This window comes from Petaurus breviceps, unplaced genomic scaffold (assembly GCF_028583685.1).
Source record: "Petaurus breviceps papuanus isolate PSGF00001 unplaced genomic scaffold, PetGlider_PUasm1.0 558, whole genome shotgun sequence".
In the NCBI taxonomy this organism is placed as follows: Eukaryota; Metazoa; Chordata; class Mammalia; order Diprotodontia; family Petauridae; genus Petaurus; species Petaurus breviceps.
The window spans coordinates 195,097-212,481 of NW_027186376.1; the positions used below are offsets into that span (position 1 = coordinate 195,097).

General features: G+C 52.0%; 1 protein-coding gene across 1 annotated transcript in view; it reads right to left on the bottom strand.

Annotated features, from left to right (window-relative positions):
• Nucleotides 1–1,524: 1,524 nt before the first annotated feature.
• Nucleotides 1,525–17,385, bottom strand: part of PDGFB (platelet derived growth factor subunit B) — a 21,091-nt gene continuing 5,230 nt past the window's right edge. The window contains exons 2-7 of the mRNA XM_069102843.1: nucleotides 11,334–11,430; nucleotides 8,382–8,471; nucleotides 7,713–7,918; nucleotides 6,321–6,465; nucleotides 3,493–3,653; nucleotides 1,525–3,044 (exon numbers count right to left, since the gene is read on the bottom strand). Of these exons, the coding sequence (XP_068958944.1) occupies nucleotides 3,529–3,653; nucleotides 6,321–6,465; nucleotides 7,713–7,918; nucleotides 8,382–8,471; nucleotides 11,334–11,430 (663 nt within the window). The 3' untranslated portion in view covers nucleotides 1,525–3,044; nucleotides 3,493–3,528. The remainder of the gene's footprint in view (nucleotides 3,045–3,492; nucleotides 3,654–6,320; nucleotides 6,466–7,712; nucleotides 7,919–8,381; nucleotides 8,472–11,333; nucleotides 11,431–17,385) is intronic.

The following is a 17,385-nucleotide window of genomic DNA, read 5'->3' on the forward strand; positions in this document are numbered from 1 at the left end:
CCTGAGAAGGAACCTCTAAGTTTCCAACTTCTAGCTCTAGATTGAGGATCTCAATGGAAATCTGCAGTGAATGCCTTGAGGATTCTGTTAGGGTCAGTGACGTGGCCTTCCCACCATTCTTTGGATAGGACACTCCATGTCTTTGCAATGGCTTGTCCCGGTGTCTCTCTCTTTGGCTCTGACTCCTGGCTTCCCTCAAGCCCCATTGAAAATCCCACCTGCCTTTCCCAGATTTAGGTTCAGAATAAGGCCTCCCTCAACCCTCGTTCACTTGGGATTATCTCTGATTTGTCCAGTATCCATTGTGTGGGTATCTAGTTACCTGCATGCTTCCCCCCCATTGGAATAGAAGTTTCTTGAGGGTAGGAAGGTTTTACCTCTCTTTTCATCACCAAGCCTTAGCACAGCGTCAGGCACAAAGACGGCGAAGCTTGTTGGTCACAGGGTACTGGATTTCAGTCCCATGTCCTAACAATCAGAGCTGCCCAACAGAAGAATGGGTGGCGGGGCGGCCAGGTAGCACAGCGAGTAAGAGCACCGGCTCCAGTGTTGAGAAGACCTGGAGATCGAATCCCGGGCTCAGACGCTCAGCACCCACCCAGAAACACCTGGCCGTGTAACCTTGAGCAAGTTACTTAACCCCAATTGCTTAAAAAAAAAAAGAAGAAGAATGGGTGGCCCTTTTAGGTAATGAGCTCTGCAGCCTTGGAAGCATTCAAGCAGGAGCTGGCTAACTTCTGGACCTGGCTGCAGAGAGATGGCCAACACTCCCAAGAGAGTTGAACCAGATTAAAATGTAATTGAGAAAGGTTGAAAATAAATAGAAATACAATAGACCGTAAGTGATGTTCCTATCTTGTGCTAAGCATGCTGGGGCCCCGGGGCCAGGTCATACCTTGGGGTTGGAATGCTCACCCCAGACTGGCCCTCCCTCTCCCTCTTCTCCTCCCCATGCCATAGGAAATAAAAGCATTCCCAGCAGCAGAGAGATACAAAACGGGGGTCTGGCTGAGTCTCACAGCCACTCTGGTAGGGAGGTCTATCATCCCCATTTGATACATGAAGTAACTGCCCTTCAGAGTGGTGCAGTGATTTATCCAGGGTCATACTGCTTTTGAGTGTCTAGGGTTAGATTTGAACCCAGATCTCCCAGCCTCTATCACACCACACTACCTTGTATAATATTTAGAACTGGGAGGAGCTTTAGAGATAAGCTAGTCCAATACCCTCATTTTACAGATGGGGAAACTAAGGCCCAGATAGGCAAAGTGACTTACCCAAGGTTTCATAGCTGCTAAGCAGCAGAGCCTGGAATCCAACCCAGGACTCTCCTGAGCTCAAATCCAGGACTCTACTTTAGGGACTAGAATGGAAAGGTAAATAGAGTGGCCATGCCCCTTTAGGGCTGGGGCTGGGGACAGAGAGACCCAGAACAAAGGGCTCCTTGGGGAAGGCAGCCAACAGCCCCCTGATGGAGGGAGGGTGGGAGGAGGACCCAAAGGTGACAGACAGAGACAGAACTGGTGGATTCATCTGCTTTTGTTTCATATAGTTTGTTTTTTTTACAACTTTAAATACAGAATATAAATTAATTTTACATTTAAAAAATAAAAGAAAGCCAAAAAAAAATATAATCACCAACTTTACAAACTGAAGGAAGCGGGTTTCTGAGTAGGGGAAAGAGTTGCAGAAGGTGTGAATGATGGGAAGGCAAGCCTTCCCCCATGAAACCCCGGGAGCTGGCCAGAGGGCCGGCTTCCTCCAAGACTCAGCAGCCTCTGGGAACTGCAGATGAGGTCACTTTCTCTCTCAAGGAGGCCCCCAGAGGAGACCCAAGAGGAGATGCTCAGGGACGGATGTTCTGTAGAGTTGGACAGAACCTTAGGGACCATTTAGTCCAACTCCCTCATTTTACAGATGAGGAAACCAAGACAGAGAGAGTGGAAGGGACTTGGGTAAGGTCACAGGGTTGGGATGAGGCTGGGATGGGGAGTGTTAATGACAGAGGCCAGAAGCAGACCCCTGACTGGGTGGTCTCCCCACCACACCACACCTCCTCCCCTTCCTTAGGGGCTTTCACTCCTTCCCACCCCTCCAGGGCGGGGCGGGAGGTGTCCAACACCCCTCTTCTGCTCCATCCAGGAGTTAACAGGCTGGGGTTGGGGGAGTGTGGGGGCTGACCAGATGTAGGAAAATGAAAACAGAGAAAGGGAAGGAAGGAAGAAATAAAGAGGGGGACAGCGCGTGAGGCAGGAGAGATGGGGTAAGGAAATAGCCAGACTGGGTCCGGCTCCCCTCAACAGAACAGTCTCCAGCCCACCGTAGAGCTCTGGGGAGCAGAAGGCGAACCTCCCATCAGCATGACTGACCACAGGCTGCTCTCCCACAGCAAAACCCGCTTCAGAAGAAACCACAGTTCCAAAAATATGTGCATAAAAAGTGAAATAACCGAGCAGGGGATGGGCAGGACGTAGGGAGAGTAACAGCCTTGTCCAGCTCTGCGCGCCTTGGATGCTGGCAGGTGGTGGAGCACACAGGAAGAAGGTTCTTGCCTGAAGCCCCACCAGTCCAGGGCCACAGGATAACACTCAGCCTCTGGGCTGCCATGTAGCCAGGCCAATGCTATCCATCCTCAGGGCAAAATCTGGCTTGGTGGGCCAGTGCTTGGAGCCATTGGAGCCCGCAGGCTCCTACTGGGGGTGTCCCATCTATCACCCAAGCAGGGCCTCCAGGAGGAAAGGCAGGATGGAAGAAGAGGCCCCTCTAGCCACAGGTGTCCTCCATTTCTTCCTTTCCTCCCCATTGCCAGTGAGAAGGGTGGCAGTGGGGGCTCATGGCCTTTGGGGGCCCCAGGAGCTGCTGGGCACATAGGACAAGAGGGCTGCTGAGCCGGGGGGGACAGGAGATCCACTGCAAGGCCGGGGCAGGGGCAGGGGAAGCACCATTTGCCATCCGCATCGGCCACCGAGACGGACAGACAAGGAGAACAATATTCTCACTCCAAGAACCCCATGGGGGCAATACGAGAAACACATTAAATAAACCTGGAAACCAAACAGAAAAGAACATGGCGGTCAGAGACCCCAAGCAGAAAACACAAAATGTGGCTCTCCAGCCCAGCCCACTCCAGGCCCCTGACATGCCAGGTCCTCTGACCCCACACCCAGTGGTCCTTCCACTACATGGAAAGTACTTTCCAGTCTTCTGACCATTGGCAGTGACTAATCTGTCCTCACACCATAGAAAACTGAGGCTCCACGGAAGGGAAGTAAAAGGGTCAAGGTCACACAGGAAGTCAGTGGCAGAGCTGGGATCTGAACCCTCAGTCGTTGACTCAAACCCATCACTTTTTCCACTATTCCATCTTCTTTGACCCATTTCTCTGGCTAGGAATAACCCTAAGGAAGGGTCAGTGGGTATAGGTGCCCAGGAACATGCAAGGACTGGGGAGGTTTCTGACTCGTTTCCCTGTTCCACCTCCTTTCCCATTACCTGCCCATCATGCTTTCCCTGGTGGGGGGGGGTCCCCTATGTGCCGAGGCTCTCCTTCAGGGCCGTCTTGTCATGGGTGTGTTTGAACTTTCGGTGCTTCCCCTTGGGCGGCCGTCGGATCCGAACCCTCCGAACTGTCACCTTGTTTGGGGTGGACCCAACTGTTCAAAAGGACAGCGAAAAAGCCTATTATTTTACTCAGGTCTAAAGGACTGAAGAAGCAACTATAGATATCTCTACATAGTATAGATTGTGAGCAGGAATAAAAAATAATTGAACTTGACCCCCAAAATATGAATTGCATAGGAAAGTGCTTCCTATGTGACAAGAATTTCTGGGAAAACTGGATAGCATTCTGGGAAAAATTAGGGTTAGAACAACATCTTACACCCTACAGCACAACAAACTCAAAAGGAAAACATGACCTAAATTTTAAAGGTCAGATCAGGTACCTTTCACAGCTGTAGTTGGAAGCAATTTTTAAAAATAGAAACACGGGTTAGAGGTGATTACAAAAGGCAGAATATATACTTTTGCTTATGTGGACTCAAAAAGCTTTTCCATGAAGAAAATCAATGCAACTAAAAACTATGAAGGCAAGGGGTTGACTGGAAAGAAATCTTTGCAGAAAGTATCTCTGATACTTTCATCAGATACCCTCTGATAAGGGTCTGACATACAAGATATATAGGCAATTAATGGAAACATACAAGTACAAAAGCCATTCCCCAACAGATAAATGGTCAAAGGATGTGAACAAACAATTCTCAAAAGAATTGCAAACTATCAACAACTATATGAAAGAATACTTCAAATCACTAATAAGAAGACAAATGCAAATCAAAACAACTGTTGGGTTCCATCTTGAACCCAGCACACTGGCAAAGATGATACAAGTAGGGAACAAGGAATGTTGGAGAGACTGGAGGGTCAGGAGTTATACTCTATCTTTGTTGGTGGAGTTGAGATTTATTCTAACCATTCTGGAAAGGAATCTGAAATTACTTGAAGAAAGTGTCTAAAATACCCATACTCTCTGATCCAAAGATACCCTACCTGCCAGATAAATATCCCAAAGAGGTCAGTGACAAATAGAAAGGCTCTATATATACCAAAATATTTATAACACTCCCTTTTGTGGTAGCAAAGAATTGGAAACAAAGGAGACGCCCATTGATTGGGGAATGGCCAAGCAATAGCGGTGCGTTTTGTTTTTTTCTCTTTTTTATTCTTTTTTTTAATCAAAGATACTATCAGAGGGAGAAGTACACTGGGAAATGTAGGTGATGTAAAAATAAAAGTTATCAAATTTATTTTAAGAAACCTCAAGAATGTCACACATACACACAGAGAATGTGGTGTCTTTGCAGACCAAGGTCTCACAGTGGCTCCCTGGTGAAGAGAGGGTAGAAGAGACAGCCTGTTCAGCTCCTTTCTTCATTTAATTCAACTCAACAAGCATTTATTGATCACCTACAGTGTGCCCAGGATTGTGCTAGGAGATAGGGCAGCACATATGAAAAAGAAACAGTTCCTGCCCTCAAGGAACTTACATTCTATTGGGGAAAGGAACACAAACACAGAAAAGCGAAACACACAAGATGCAAAGGTCAGCGAGCCCCACATTTCCCAGGATCTGAGATCCAGAGCTGGACTAGGCCCTGGGGCCATTGGAACCAACCTCTTCATTCTAGAGAGGAGCTCTGGAATGGGCTGGAGGCCCCACAAGGGGATAAGGGCCCAGGCTGGGGTTCAAAACCCTGCCCTCTGCCTCCTCTCACTTCATCTCTCCCCCCCTGAAGTGCTCACACCCAACAGGCATCACTCATCTAACCCTAACCACCAATTTGGGGTTGCTGTGACCCCACCTGGAGTGCTCTGGGTAGAGACACTGTAGTGGTCTGCCACTTTCTGCCCCAGTTCATTTTTATAGATGAGGAGACCGAGGCAAACAGGACGACGTGACTTGCCCAGGGTCACCCAACTAGGAAGTATCTGAGGCCAGATCTGCACTTGCGAATGGTCTTCCTGATTCCGGGCCCAGCGCTCTATCCATTACGCACCCCCTGACCACCAAGAGGCAGTCTTATAAAAAATCCCCTTTGTAGAGCTGAGGAGACCAGGTCTCAGAGAGGCCAGAAGGACCCAAAGTCCCATCATCAATTTGTGCAGGAAGCAGATTGACAGGATCATTGAATTTTGGGAGGCCCCCTTGTTCTTTCATTTTACAAGTGAGGAAACTGAGGCCCAACGATACCGTGATTTGCTTTAGGTCCTTTTGACTCCAAAGTCCCAGTTCTCTGTACTTCTCCCCTATCACTTCTCTCTCCATAGATGAGGGCCTTAATAAATGCCAAGTTCTGGAACTAAACTGAATTCCAACTCTACCAATCCATCTTGGGGTCTGAGGGTTGGCTGAGGGCAGGGCCAGATAAAGGGGGTAACTTTGCCTATGGTCCAGGGGGGTCAAGGCAGCTGAGTGGTGCGATGGACCTGGTGTCAGGAAGACCTGAGTTCAAATCCAACCTTGGACATTTATTAGCTGTGTGGCCCTGGACAAGTCACTTTACCTCTGTCTGCCTCAGTTTACTTTTCAGGACTGTTGTGAGGATCAAATGGAATAATATTTATAAAGTTTAGCAAATCTCAAAGTGCTATAGAAATGTTGGTTGTCGTGACAATGACAAAATTGATCATGACTTTGGTCATGATGATGATACTGGCAATGAATTAGGGCATCTGTCTATGAGGATCTCCCCCCCGCCCCACAGCCTCTGGCATCCCTGGGCACCTCTGGCTGCCCTCCTGCGCTCCCCAGAGTCTGGTACCTCGGTTTCCCTGGGTGCTCCCGGGACTGCGGGTCGAGGACCGGGGAGCTGCTATCGTCTCACACTTGCAGGCCAAATGGTCCTCCAAGGTCACTGTTGCCTTCTTAAAGGCCGGCTTCTTCCGCACAATCTCTATCTTCCTGACCTGTAGGAGATTGATGGAAATAAGAACACAGCAGGGAAGACTTCATACCTTCCAGTGCTGACCCTTTCCTCCTTCCTCAGGGAAGCCAACCTCAACTCTTTTCTTTTCTTCTTCCATCAAACAAGCCTGCCCAGCAGCTCCAGTACAAATACCCCCTAAGGAAGAGGAAAAGGCATGGCCACTTCTGAAACGCAGATGGTGAGTATCCTCACTCCCGTGATGCCCCAAGTGCCAGCCAAGCTCACAGGGGTTGGCTGTGGGGGTGAGGGATGGGGCAGCTGGCTGTCTGCGAGGAAGTGTGGGGTTGCCCACTTGTCAGGGGTTTGGGCAGCTGGCAAGTGCCTGTTTCCAGATGGCTGGAGGGGAAATCCGTCAGGGAGAAGGGAATGGTTGTCCCAGAGAACACTCCAGCTGGTAAACACCTCCAGTGGGGTGAGGGTGAACATGACAGAGGGACACTGAGGAAAGGGGTGAGGGGGCATGGAGTCACTCAAAGGGTCATTAACACCCACTGAGCTCCCTTTTAACAAGGAAAGTGAAACAGCCCAGGAAAGCCTAGTGATGGAGGGAGGCCACAAACAGGGAGGAGGAAGAAGAAGAGGTTAGACTCTAAGCCTCCTTCAAAGCTCAGCTCAGGAACCGCCTGCTGCAGGAAACAGCACAGCACACAGAAGGCCCGTAATAAATCTTTACTGATTGGATGCATGGACCATTAATGTTATGCAGCATAGATCTCAGGGAGGGAGAAGGATTTCCCTGGTCCCTTTCCCTTTTTAGAATAGTAATAATAGCTAACACTTATAAAGCACTTAGTATATACTGGGCTAAGTGTTTTACAATTATTATACCATTTGAGCTTCACAACAACCCTGGGAATGGGGCCCATTTTACAGATGGGGAAACTGAGTCAAGCAGAAGTTAATTAAGTTGCCCAAGAGTCACATAGCTGGTAAGGGTGCGAGGTCAGATTTGAACTCAGGTCTTTTTGACTCCAGGTCCAGGACTCTATTCACTGGGTCACCCAGCTGCCCCTATAACACCCCCATAGGACGTGGAGACAGAGAGGAACTTTAGGATCATTTAGTCTAAGATAGGAACGCTGAAGCCAAGAGAAGTCCAGGGTCACCCAGCTCTCAGGCACTCCAAGGTTCTCTCTGCAGGGCCCTATCCACCTAGAGAAGGAAGAGCATACTGTGCACACAGCCCAGCCCTCGCCCATCAGACAGGGCACGGCCGGCGTCACGCACCTGTACATGCCTCAGTTGCACCTGGGTGGGGCGGCACTGGACATTGCGATTGTTACAGCACCCAGAACACCTCTGCACCTCCACGCAGGGGGGCCACACCAGGAAGTTGGCGTTGGTACGGTCGATGAGGCGCCGGGAGATCTCAAACACCTCCGTCCGCGTCTTGCACTCTGCAATCATGGCTGGCTCGGCCACGGTCACAGCTGCTAGGGAGGAGGACGAAGGAGCTGTCAGACAGAATCCTTCTGGGCCTCTGGGAGTCCCTGGGAGCCCAACCCCAGGGAGGTGCAGCTCAGATAAGTTAAGTGACTTGTCCAGAAAGACCTTCTGAGTCCAGACTGAGGTTCTCACCACCCCATGGCATAGTCCCCAAACGCCATCCCCCTCCCCCATGAGATCAAGAGCTGGAAGGAACCTCAGGGTCATTTGTTCTGGCCCCTTCACTGGGAAAACTGAAGCCAGAGAAGGAAAGTGACCTTGCCAAGGTCCCATGACCAGCAAGCAACTGGGACAAGGCTGGAATTCGGGTCCTTAGACTCCCCAGGAGGGGGGAATCATTCTGTGTCTACCAAGCTTCCCACTCAGCAGGGCTGGCAGGACTTCTGCCCAGCTCATCCAGTCTCTCCCCGGGTATCTTCCCAGGCCAGGTGGCCACCCTTCCCTCCTTACCCACATTCCTCCTTTCACGAGACAGGATGACCGGCTCACTCGGAAAACGTGCCTGGGTCATATTCTGGTCCAGCTCTGCCACATCCTCCTCTGCAAGAGAAGGACCAGCTTCAGGATCAGGACTGTGGCCATGGGGCCATCAGGTTTGGGGATGGGGACCTCACCCAGGGAGGCTGAGATAAAAGAACCTCCATTGTCCCGCCCTGGTTCTTGGTTTCACCAATCAGGTACAACCAATGCATTGTGGGGGAGCAGAGAGAATGCACTGACTAGGACTGGGGGGTGTGGGCTTGCTACTCTCTGAGCCTCAGTTTCCTCATCCATCAAATAAGAGTCATGGACTAGATGGTCTCTGGAACTCTGGATCCTCTTCTACCCAAAATGAGTCCCCATCCCTGAACGGGATTGTGGGAAGACAGAAAGGGTCTTGCAAGGAAGTCTGAGAGGGGGTGGAGGCAGCAGTTCTAGGCTTCAGAGAGTCAAGCCTTCTTCCCCTGGGGCTGCCAACCCCACCCTCTGTCAGAGAGTCACATTTTTGGCCAGAACCCATAGAAATGGAGTTAAAAATAGCCCTTACCCTCTGCTACTGTAAGTGAAACCTCCGGTCCCCCAGGCCAGGCGGGTGCAAGGACCCTGAGCATTCACTTGTTTCCAGTGCCCCCATCCACCCCTGCTTTCCCACAGGAAGTGCTGAATGGAGAAATTCCCAGAATCCCCAGGGGGGAGCTGAAGTTGGGTGTGGGGGAGAGGGCAGGGTAGTGTTCTTGTTTTCAGCCCCTCCTTAGTCTTGGGCACTGGCTGTCTGAGGATGGAGATTTCTCCCGGCAAAGGGTCTTCCCAGGGAGGCCTGGACTGGGAGTTGGCTGGGTGGGTATCAGTATTGGGGGTCAGTGCTTTTGTCCCCTTGATAAAGGAAAGGTTGTAAATGAAGAACCTGTGGGTTGAGTAGGTCAACCCTGTGGCTCATTCTGTTTTGCTGAGCAGTAACCTGCTAAGCACTAGAAAGTTCAAAGGACTAAAGGGCTGCTTCTACTACAGTGTGTCAGTCTACAAAGTACTTTCCAAAGGACTGCTTCAAAGACCACCGCCCCCATTTTACAGATGGAGAGCCTGAGGCTCGGAGAGAAGGGCCTAGATGTCTGGGCTCCAAGCCTCCTGCCTTTCTAAGCCTGGGAGGAGAGGGTAGAATCTGCTAGGTCACTACCCCTACCATGCCAGACTCCCCTATGGATGATCTGAGTTCAAATGCCAAGGTCTGGTGGCAACAGGCGAGTCACCCCCTTCTCTGGGCCTTAGTAAGAGGAGGGGGCTGCGCAAAGTTCCAGGACCCTTCTGGCTCCAAAGCCTCTGAGCCCTGGGCTTCCTGACCCACTCCCACACCTTCCCAGCTCTCCCTCTGGCCCTTCCTCTGGCCATGTGTGGCCCGATAGGCTCCAGCTAACCAGGTCCCTCAAGGCCAAGATTACAGCAGCTGGCTTGCTCTCTCAGGGGAATCCGGTTTAGAAAAGCTCCTGCTGGATGTATTTCCGTCCTCCCAATTAGTCCCACGACAGTGTCTGTCTGTCTATCCCCACCCAACTGTCTCCTTTCATTTTTCCCCTCCCTCACTTAGAATTTCACTGGCTGTTGGGGGCCGCGGGAGAAGGAGAGAGGTGGACAGACGGGAGGGAAAGATACTCTTACAGAGGTTAGGTGGATTGGAACAAAATAGCTCCCAGCTGCCGAGATAAATTTGCTAGAGATGCTGCCCCTCCGGCCACCCGCTGGCCTCCACCCTATTCTGCCAGCCCTCTCTCAGCTGCGCGGTGGGCAGAGGGGCTGTGGGAAGGCCGGGAGGAGGCTGGGGGGGTGGAGGATGTCTTGCTAGCAGAAGGCCTTCTAAATTTGGAAGCTGCCCCATTGTGTGGCCGGGCTGCAAGGGCACGGGGCTGAGGGTGGGCTGCAGGAGACCGCCGCTGGGTGGGGAGCCCCTGTCTCCCCTCGACCCAGCAAACAATAGGTGAGCACAGCTGGTGCCCCCTCCCGCTCGCTCCTGCCACCCCCCCCACCAAGAGCGGGCCAGTTTGAAAGGGAGCGAGAATGCCTTTGAGAGGACGCCAGTGGGCCGCCTGGTAGAAGGAACAAAGGGAGGAAATTCTGTTCCCCCATAGATAGTGTCTCGGCAAGGATCACAAAGCCACAAACAGACAAAACCCTAGAGAGGAGGGCTGGGGGCTGGGAGAAGCTGGGGGGGGGGTTAGAATAGAATGGAATTTGCCCTGAAGCCCGAGTTTATAAATACATTCCTGACCCAGCCCGCTGGCCCTGGCACGTGTGTGCCCGGGAGCACGTGCCTGAGATCTGGGCTCTGGCTGGGGCAGGATTGCCCTCGGGCTTAGCCAGGTGTCCCCAAGAGACCTCGGAGACTGGGCTAGTGGCCAGCCGAGACAGGGAGGCCATGCTACCTAGAGATGCCATCCCCTCCCTCGGCAGCTTCCAAGCACACCTGGATAGGAGTTAGAGCTGAGAGACGTCACCCTGTCTAATATCCTCTTTTTTTAAAGAGAGGAAAAACTCTGAAGTCTGCCAAGGGGAAGTGACTTGCCCCGGGTCACACGGGTAGCAAATGCAGTAGCTCCCCCCCAAACCATCTCATGGCTTTGTCCACCTACAAACTGGGCACCCCACTCCCTACCCCCAAGCTCAGCTCCTCCCTTTCTCCCTCCAGCCCTTACACCAAACTGGGTTCCTGGGGAAGCTGGCGCCAGGCTGCCATCATCCCCACTGTGTGAGGGAACTTGAATTATGAGGGTCATAGATTTAGAGGCAGGAGATGAGGGGAGACAGTCTTCCTCACTGAGGAAACTGAGGCTTAGAAGAGGGGCGATGGCCAGTCCAAGGTCACGTGGCACCTTGGGCAGCAGCGGGGGAGGGGAGAGGAAGGGGCAGGTCGTTCAGGCAGACTGGATTTACCTACGGAGTCTATCCGCAGCAAGTGCTGGAGGTCACTGATGGAGCGCAGTGAAGGGTGACTGAGCAGCTCGTAAATCTCCTCAGGAATGGGGTCCCCCTGCCAGGCAAAGACACAAACGGGAAGAGGTGAGCTTGGGAGCGGGGGAGGGGGAGGAAACTGACCGGCCGGCCCCCCTGAGCACCAGGGAAGTGGCTGAGTTCTGGGGCCCTCAGTGAGCCCCCAAATGATGCTGAAGTCACGACCAGGCCCTGCCATTCACTAGCTGTGTGACCTTGGCTAAGTCACTTCCTTGCCCTCAGTTTCCTCATTTGTAAAAGTGGAGCCCTCATCTTTCAGGGGAGAGAGCAAAGGCCCAGAGGTCACTCAGAGCCTGGAAGGGACCTGAGGTCATCTAGCCCATTTTACAGATGAGGAAACTGACCTGCATACATGCTTCATCCCCATGGCTAGACTGTCAGCTCCTGCAGGATAGGGCCTACACTGCTCCTGGATTATACACTTAGAGTTGGAAGGGACCATTTAACTCAATCACCTCATTTTCAGATAAGAAGACTAAGGCCCAGGGAGAAGGGACTTGTCTAAGGTCATATGGGCTTACTTACTAAGTGGTAGAGAGGGATTTGAACCCAAGCCCTCCTACCCCAAATCCCTTCATTTTCCACAGAAGCTCAAAGTCTCCTGTGTTTTTTACTGCTCTTTCCCCATCCCTGAGTACAGCACTTTGCAGCACATAGTAGGTGCTTAATAAATGCTTATCATTTAAAATTCAGGCAAAAAGGCCTCTTGCATGATAAGGGGGTTCTTTTCCCAGGTACCCCCGAAGCCTGAAATCTTCCCTTCTCCCAGTGTCCAGCCAAGACTATTTTCAGAGCACTGCTCTGGCCTCTCCCCAAAAGCACATGAAACCAAGTAAGGGGGCGAACCATTCCCCACCCATGGCCCAGTTTCCTTCAGGGAAGCCATCCATCCTACAATATCATATCGCAAGCATCCGAAGAAGGGCCATGTGACATCATCGGCCATCCTGGGCCATATCACATGGGACTCAGGTTTCACAGCCCACAGCAAGTTGGGGGCGGCCCCCAACATCCCACACAGGGAGGGACCAGGAGGGCAAAAGCAGAGCTCAGGACCAGCTTCCAAGGAAAAGAGGCTGGAGAGATGAACAAGTGTGCAGCCTTCATTAGGGGAAACACCACTGTCAGCTGCCTGCCTAATTAGGCCAGTGGGCAAAGGCTGTTCTCCAAGGCCTGGATCCCACAGGTTCAACTCATGGGCTCAGTCTCCTAGAGGCTAATTTCAGGAGCCTTCTCTGCAAATATTTCCGCTGTTAGGAGCGTTCTTTTCAATTGAGGCTGTCCACCTCCATCTCACTGGGTTATGTGAAAGGTTGTCTCACACTCACACGGAGTGTGGGCATCCCTCTAGGGCTCACTGGGACCCCTCATCCTGACTTTAGCTGGAAGGTATTCTCAGAGTCCTAAGATCCTCGATGAAGCTCTGTAGGGGACCAAGACCCTTGCTTTACTGAGGCCCAGGAAAGTGAAGCTCCTCACATAAGGTCACATGGATAGGAAATACCAGTGTCAGGATTCAAACCCAGCTCTGGTGGCTGGTCCAAGCACCTCCCCATGGTAACAGCTGATGCTCCTGACTTTCACAAAGACCTTTGCATCTGCCATCTGCCTAGAAACTCCCAGCAGCCCAGTGAGGAGGCAGGGTCAGTTGGGAATTCTGGAAAAAGAGACTGAGAGTCAGAGGGGTGATATGCCCCACCTGCAGTCTCATAGCCGGTAAGGAGACTGGGGATCGGTGGGCCTTCCTGGAGTGTGAACACTGTGAGGGCAAGCGCTCTTTGGCTCACCCAGCCCCATGTGGCACAGAATGGTGCATTAATGAGTGCTTCCTAAATACAAGAGTACACAAAATGCCTCTCATCTCATTTTGCCAATGAGGAGACTGAGGACCGAGGAGGGGAAGGGACTTGCCCAGGGTCACACTACCCGGATCTCGATGCCTGGCTGTTCTGTCTCCCAACCCCTAGCAACTCAGGACAGGCCTCCAACGAGAGCAGAAACAGAGTAAATGTTGACTGACTCCTGATGTTTAGTTAAGGCTGGAGGGAGGGTGGGGCGCAGGGGGGAGGAGCTCTTTCCCCATGACTTGGTTCCAGAAACACAGGCTGAGGTGGGGGGAGGGAAGGGAGCCTGGACAGAGCTCTGTAGGGTCTGGGAAGGCAGGAACTCAGGCCTCCAAGGTTCAGCCGGGCCTTGGCTTCCCAGCTGAGTTCCGAACCTGTGTCTGAGGGGGAAGGCAACAGAGAAGAGCAGGGAAGCTGGAGTATTGTTACAGTTTGCTCCCTGGCAGTATCACAGTGAAGCACTGGGGCATGAGAGGGGCGGAACCAGAGAGAGCCGAGGGAGTCCCTTGGGTGGGCCAAGGGCTGCCCCTAACCGTGAGGCACCACGTACAGGACAAGGGGTCTCCGCCCTGGCCTCCCCATTCAACTGCACTGCGCATTAGAGTACATCAGGCAAGGTGCAAGCTTTGTAGGTCCACCTAGGGGGTGGGCCACCCTCCTCGGAGACCGCCTTCTGTCTCCTCCATCCATCTATAACACTGCATCTCCCCCCTTACCCCGAGAGCTCCTGGAGGGCAGCGTCTCTCTTTTGCCTTTGTGTCCCCAGTGTTTAGCACAGTGCTGGGCCCACCCAAGGCCCTTAATAAATGCTTGCTGACTGGCAAAAGACTTTGATTACATGGGTCTTTGAAAGTCCTCTCCAACTTGGGCATTCTACACTTTTAATATACTGTTCTCTAAGCTCCCTCCCAGCCCTGCCATTCCTTGTTCTAAGGTCCCTCCCAGGTCTGCCATTCCCTGTTCTAAGGTCCCTCCCAGCTCTACCATTCCCTGTTCTAAGGTCCCTCCCAGTTCTGCCATTCCCTGTTCTAAGGTCCCTCCCAGTTCTGCCATTCTCTGTTCTAAGCTCCCTCTCAGCTCTGCCATTCCTTGTTCTAAGGTCCCTCCCAGTCCTGCCATTCCCTGTTCTAAGCTCCCTCCCAGCTCTGCCATTCCTTGTTCTAGGGTCCCTCCCAGCTCAGCCATTCTCTGTTCTAAGCTACTTTCCAGCTCTGCCATTCCTTGTTCTAAGGTCCCTCCCAGCTCTGCCATTCTCTGTTCTAAGGATATTCCATGTTCTAAGCTCTGACCTCATAGGTTTCCTTCTCCACCAGAGGACCCCCATGAATCCACCAAGGATAATCACTCCTACCTCCAAACTCTGTTACTCCTTCTAGCTCTCACCTCTGGAGCACTTTAAAGTCAGAAAAGCACATGAAATACATGAAATACCATCTCCCTTGATGCAAGTGCTATTATCACCCCCCCCCCCATTTTACAGATGAGGAAAATGAGCCTGTGTCCACACTGCTTGCTAGTAAGTGTCTGAAGCAGTTTTTGAATTCAGGTCTTTCTGGTGCTAAATTCAGCATTCTCCACCCAGTCAGTGCACCACCTATGCTCTTAATTTAGCCTGTGGAGTATATGACTTTATCCTGTGTTCTCTCTGAAATACCTCTTGGAGTGGTGGCCAACGACTGTGACCTCCACTACTGGGGGATCTCTCGAGCTCAGAAGTTCTGAGCTGCAGCCAGGTTTAAACCACTCAAGAGTCCTCTCTAAGACTGACACCAATATGGCTGGGTAGAGGTAAGGGGCCACGGGGGTTGGGCAAGGAGGCACAAACTAACCAAGTAAGTCAAAGCTGCCATGCTGACTAGCAGTGGGGCCAGTCAGTGAGTTGTCAATGTACTTTGAGCCTGGTCAACATAGGGAGACCCATCTCTTAAAAAAAAAGTAGAAGAGGGGGAGGAGGAAGAAAAAGATGACCTTCTCAACTGTATCATCCATATTTTATACCAATCTTGCTGGTCTCACAGAGTCCTCCCTATTAGAAACCTTGTCAATATATGTACGGGTTGATGGAAGACTTCATTTGGAGGCCCTGAGACAGCCAATGGGTCAACAGTATGACATCATAGCCAGAGAAGCCCACTGGATCTTGGGTTCCAATAAGGGGAAGAAGGAGGGTCCAAAATAAGGGTGCTGAGTATCCAGCTGTCTCTACCCAGGCCAAACCACACAGGGAAGGCTGGGTTGAGTTCTGCAGCCCACTATTTAGGAAGGATGTTGATGCGTTGGCCTCCAGGATGAGGAAGAGAGTCATATGATCCTACCATAGAAGGATCAGTTGAGGGAAGTAGGAAAGTTTTAGCCCAAAGAAGGGAAGGATGTAAGAGCTGCCTTCTTCAAGACTTTGAAAGACTGCCCTGTGGAAGTCTGCTTGGCCCCAGAGTGAGGAGCAAGAAACAGAGTTGGAAATTACAGAGGAATAGGATCAAGCTCCTTGAAAGCTGTCCAACAGCCACAAAGGCTGCTGGGAGAGGCACTGGGGGTTCTATTTCCCCTCCAGGCCTTCGAGTGAACCATGTAGCAGGTACAAAGTCGCAGAGGCCCGCCAGTTCAGGCACTGGTTGGACCACATGCCCTCCAAGGACCTCAGAGCTCTGAGATTCAGTGGCCACGCAAGAATGCTGATAACCAGGTTGTTGAGAGCAGCTATTGGTACACTGCCCTACCTGGGGACCGGGGCCAGATGTCGCCTGAGTGCTTCCTGCTGCTGACAGTCTCCAATGGGAGACAGCACTCAGTCACCAGAAGGGAGGGGGCTGCCCGCTCCCTTCTTGGGCTGTGGGGAAGGTGAACAATCACACATTTGGATTGGATGGCCCTGCAGAGGCCAGCTAGCCCAACCCCCTGATTTTACTGGGGAAGGAAAGTTTACTGAGAAGGGAAAGTGATTTGCCCAGGGCCACTCAGGCCCTAGAGTCTCAAATTCTAGATGGTACTGGATCACTGACATGAGGACCTTAGACACCCATTAATCCAACATCATTTCACAAATGAGAAAACTCAGGCACAGAATGACTTCCCTAAGGTCACTATTGTCACTGGCAGACTTGGGATTTGAACCCACGTCTGCTGATGCCAAATTCTGCCCTCTTTCCACTGAATCCCGATGTCTAAAGCTCCAGGGCAGAGCTTTGGGGAGCAGGGACCTATCTGCTCTGCTTGGCTTGGCTTGGGAGGGGGAAGATGGCAGGAGCCCAGGTTTCCTAAGAGCAGCTGGTGGTTTGACTAACACTGTTAGCACAGCTGGGTGAAGAGAACCCTCCCTCTCCAGAAAGAGAGAGGGGCGTCACTTGGGGCTGAGGCCAAAGAGTGCCAATCCCTGATGTTATCACCTGGCTCTAGGGTAGTGGCCAGGGTAGGGGCAGGGGTGCGGCATGCAGGCAGGCAGGCAGGTACACAGGCAGGTACCTGAGGCTGAGCCAGCCACTGGGGCCAAACTAAACAGCTCTCTCCTCCCTGGAAGGTGAAGGAGAGAGGCCACATGGATCAGAGCAGGTTAATTACCTCCCTCAGAAGGGAAGCCGCCCCATCAAAGAGGCCTGATCCCCCACCCACCTGCTCTGCTGGGTACTGGGGCCAAAGCCACACACACACTGTGGCTGCCTCTATCTCCACCCCTCCACCACCTGAGCTGGGCGGGGGTGCTCTGAGGCTCTCCACCATCCAAGCTTGTCATGTCAAGTCACCAAGGGCACCGCCTACTGGGAAAGAAAGGGGAAATCCCTCATCTCCCTCCAGAAATTACTAAGGACACTTTGCCTGGGGTTCCTTTGCCCCAACACACTCTCCCTGTCCCGTGTGTGTGTGTGTGTGTGTGTGTGTATGCGCACGCGCGTGTGTGTACATGTGTATGGGGAATTGCATTATGCCCATTGGGCTGTAAGTTACTAGAGGGGAGGGACTGTATTTGCTTCTTTACCTCTTTGCCCAAGGCCTTGCAAACATCTATTAGGCACCTGTTGTATTCCAGACTGCTTTAGGCCCAGGGAGAGAGACAAGAAGAAATTTGCACACACACAGAAGGCACTTAAAAAATGCTTGTTAAATGGCATCACTGCCCAAAAGGCAGTCTTCCCAGC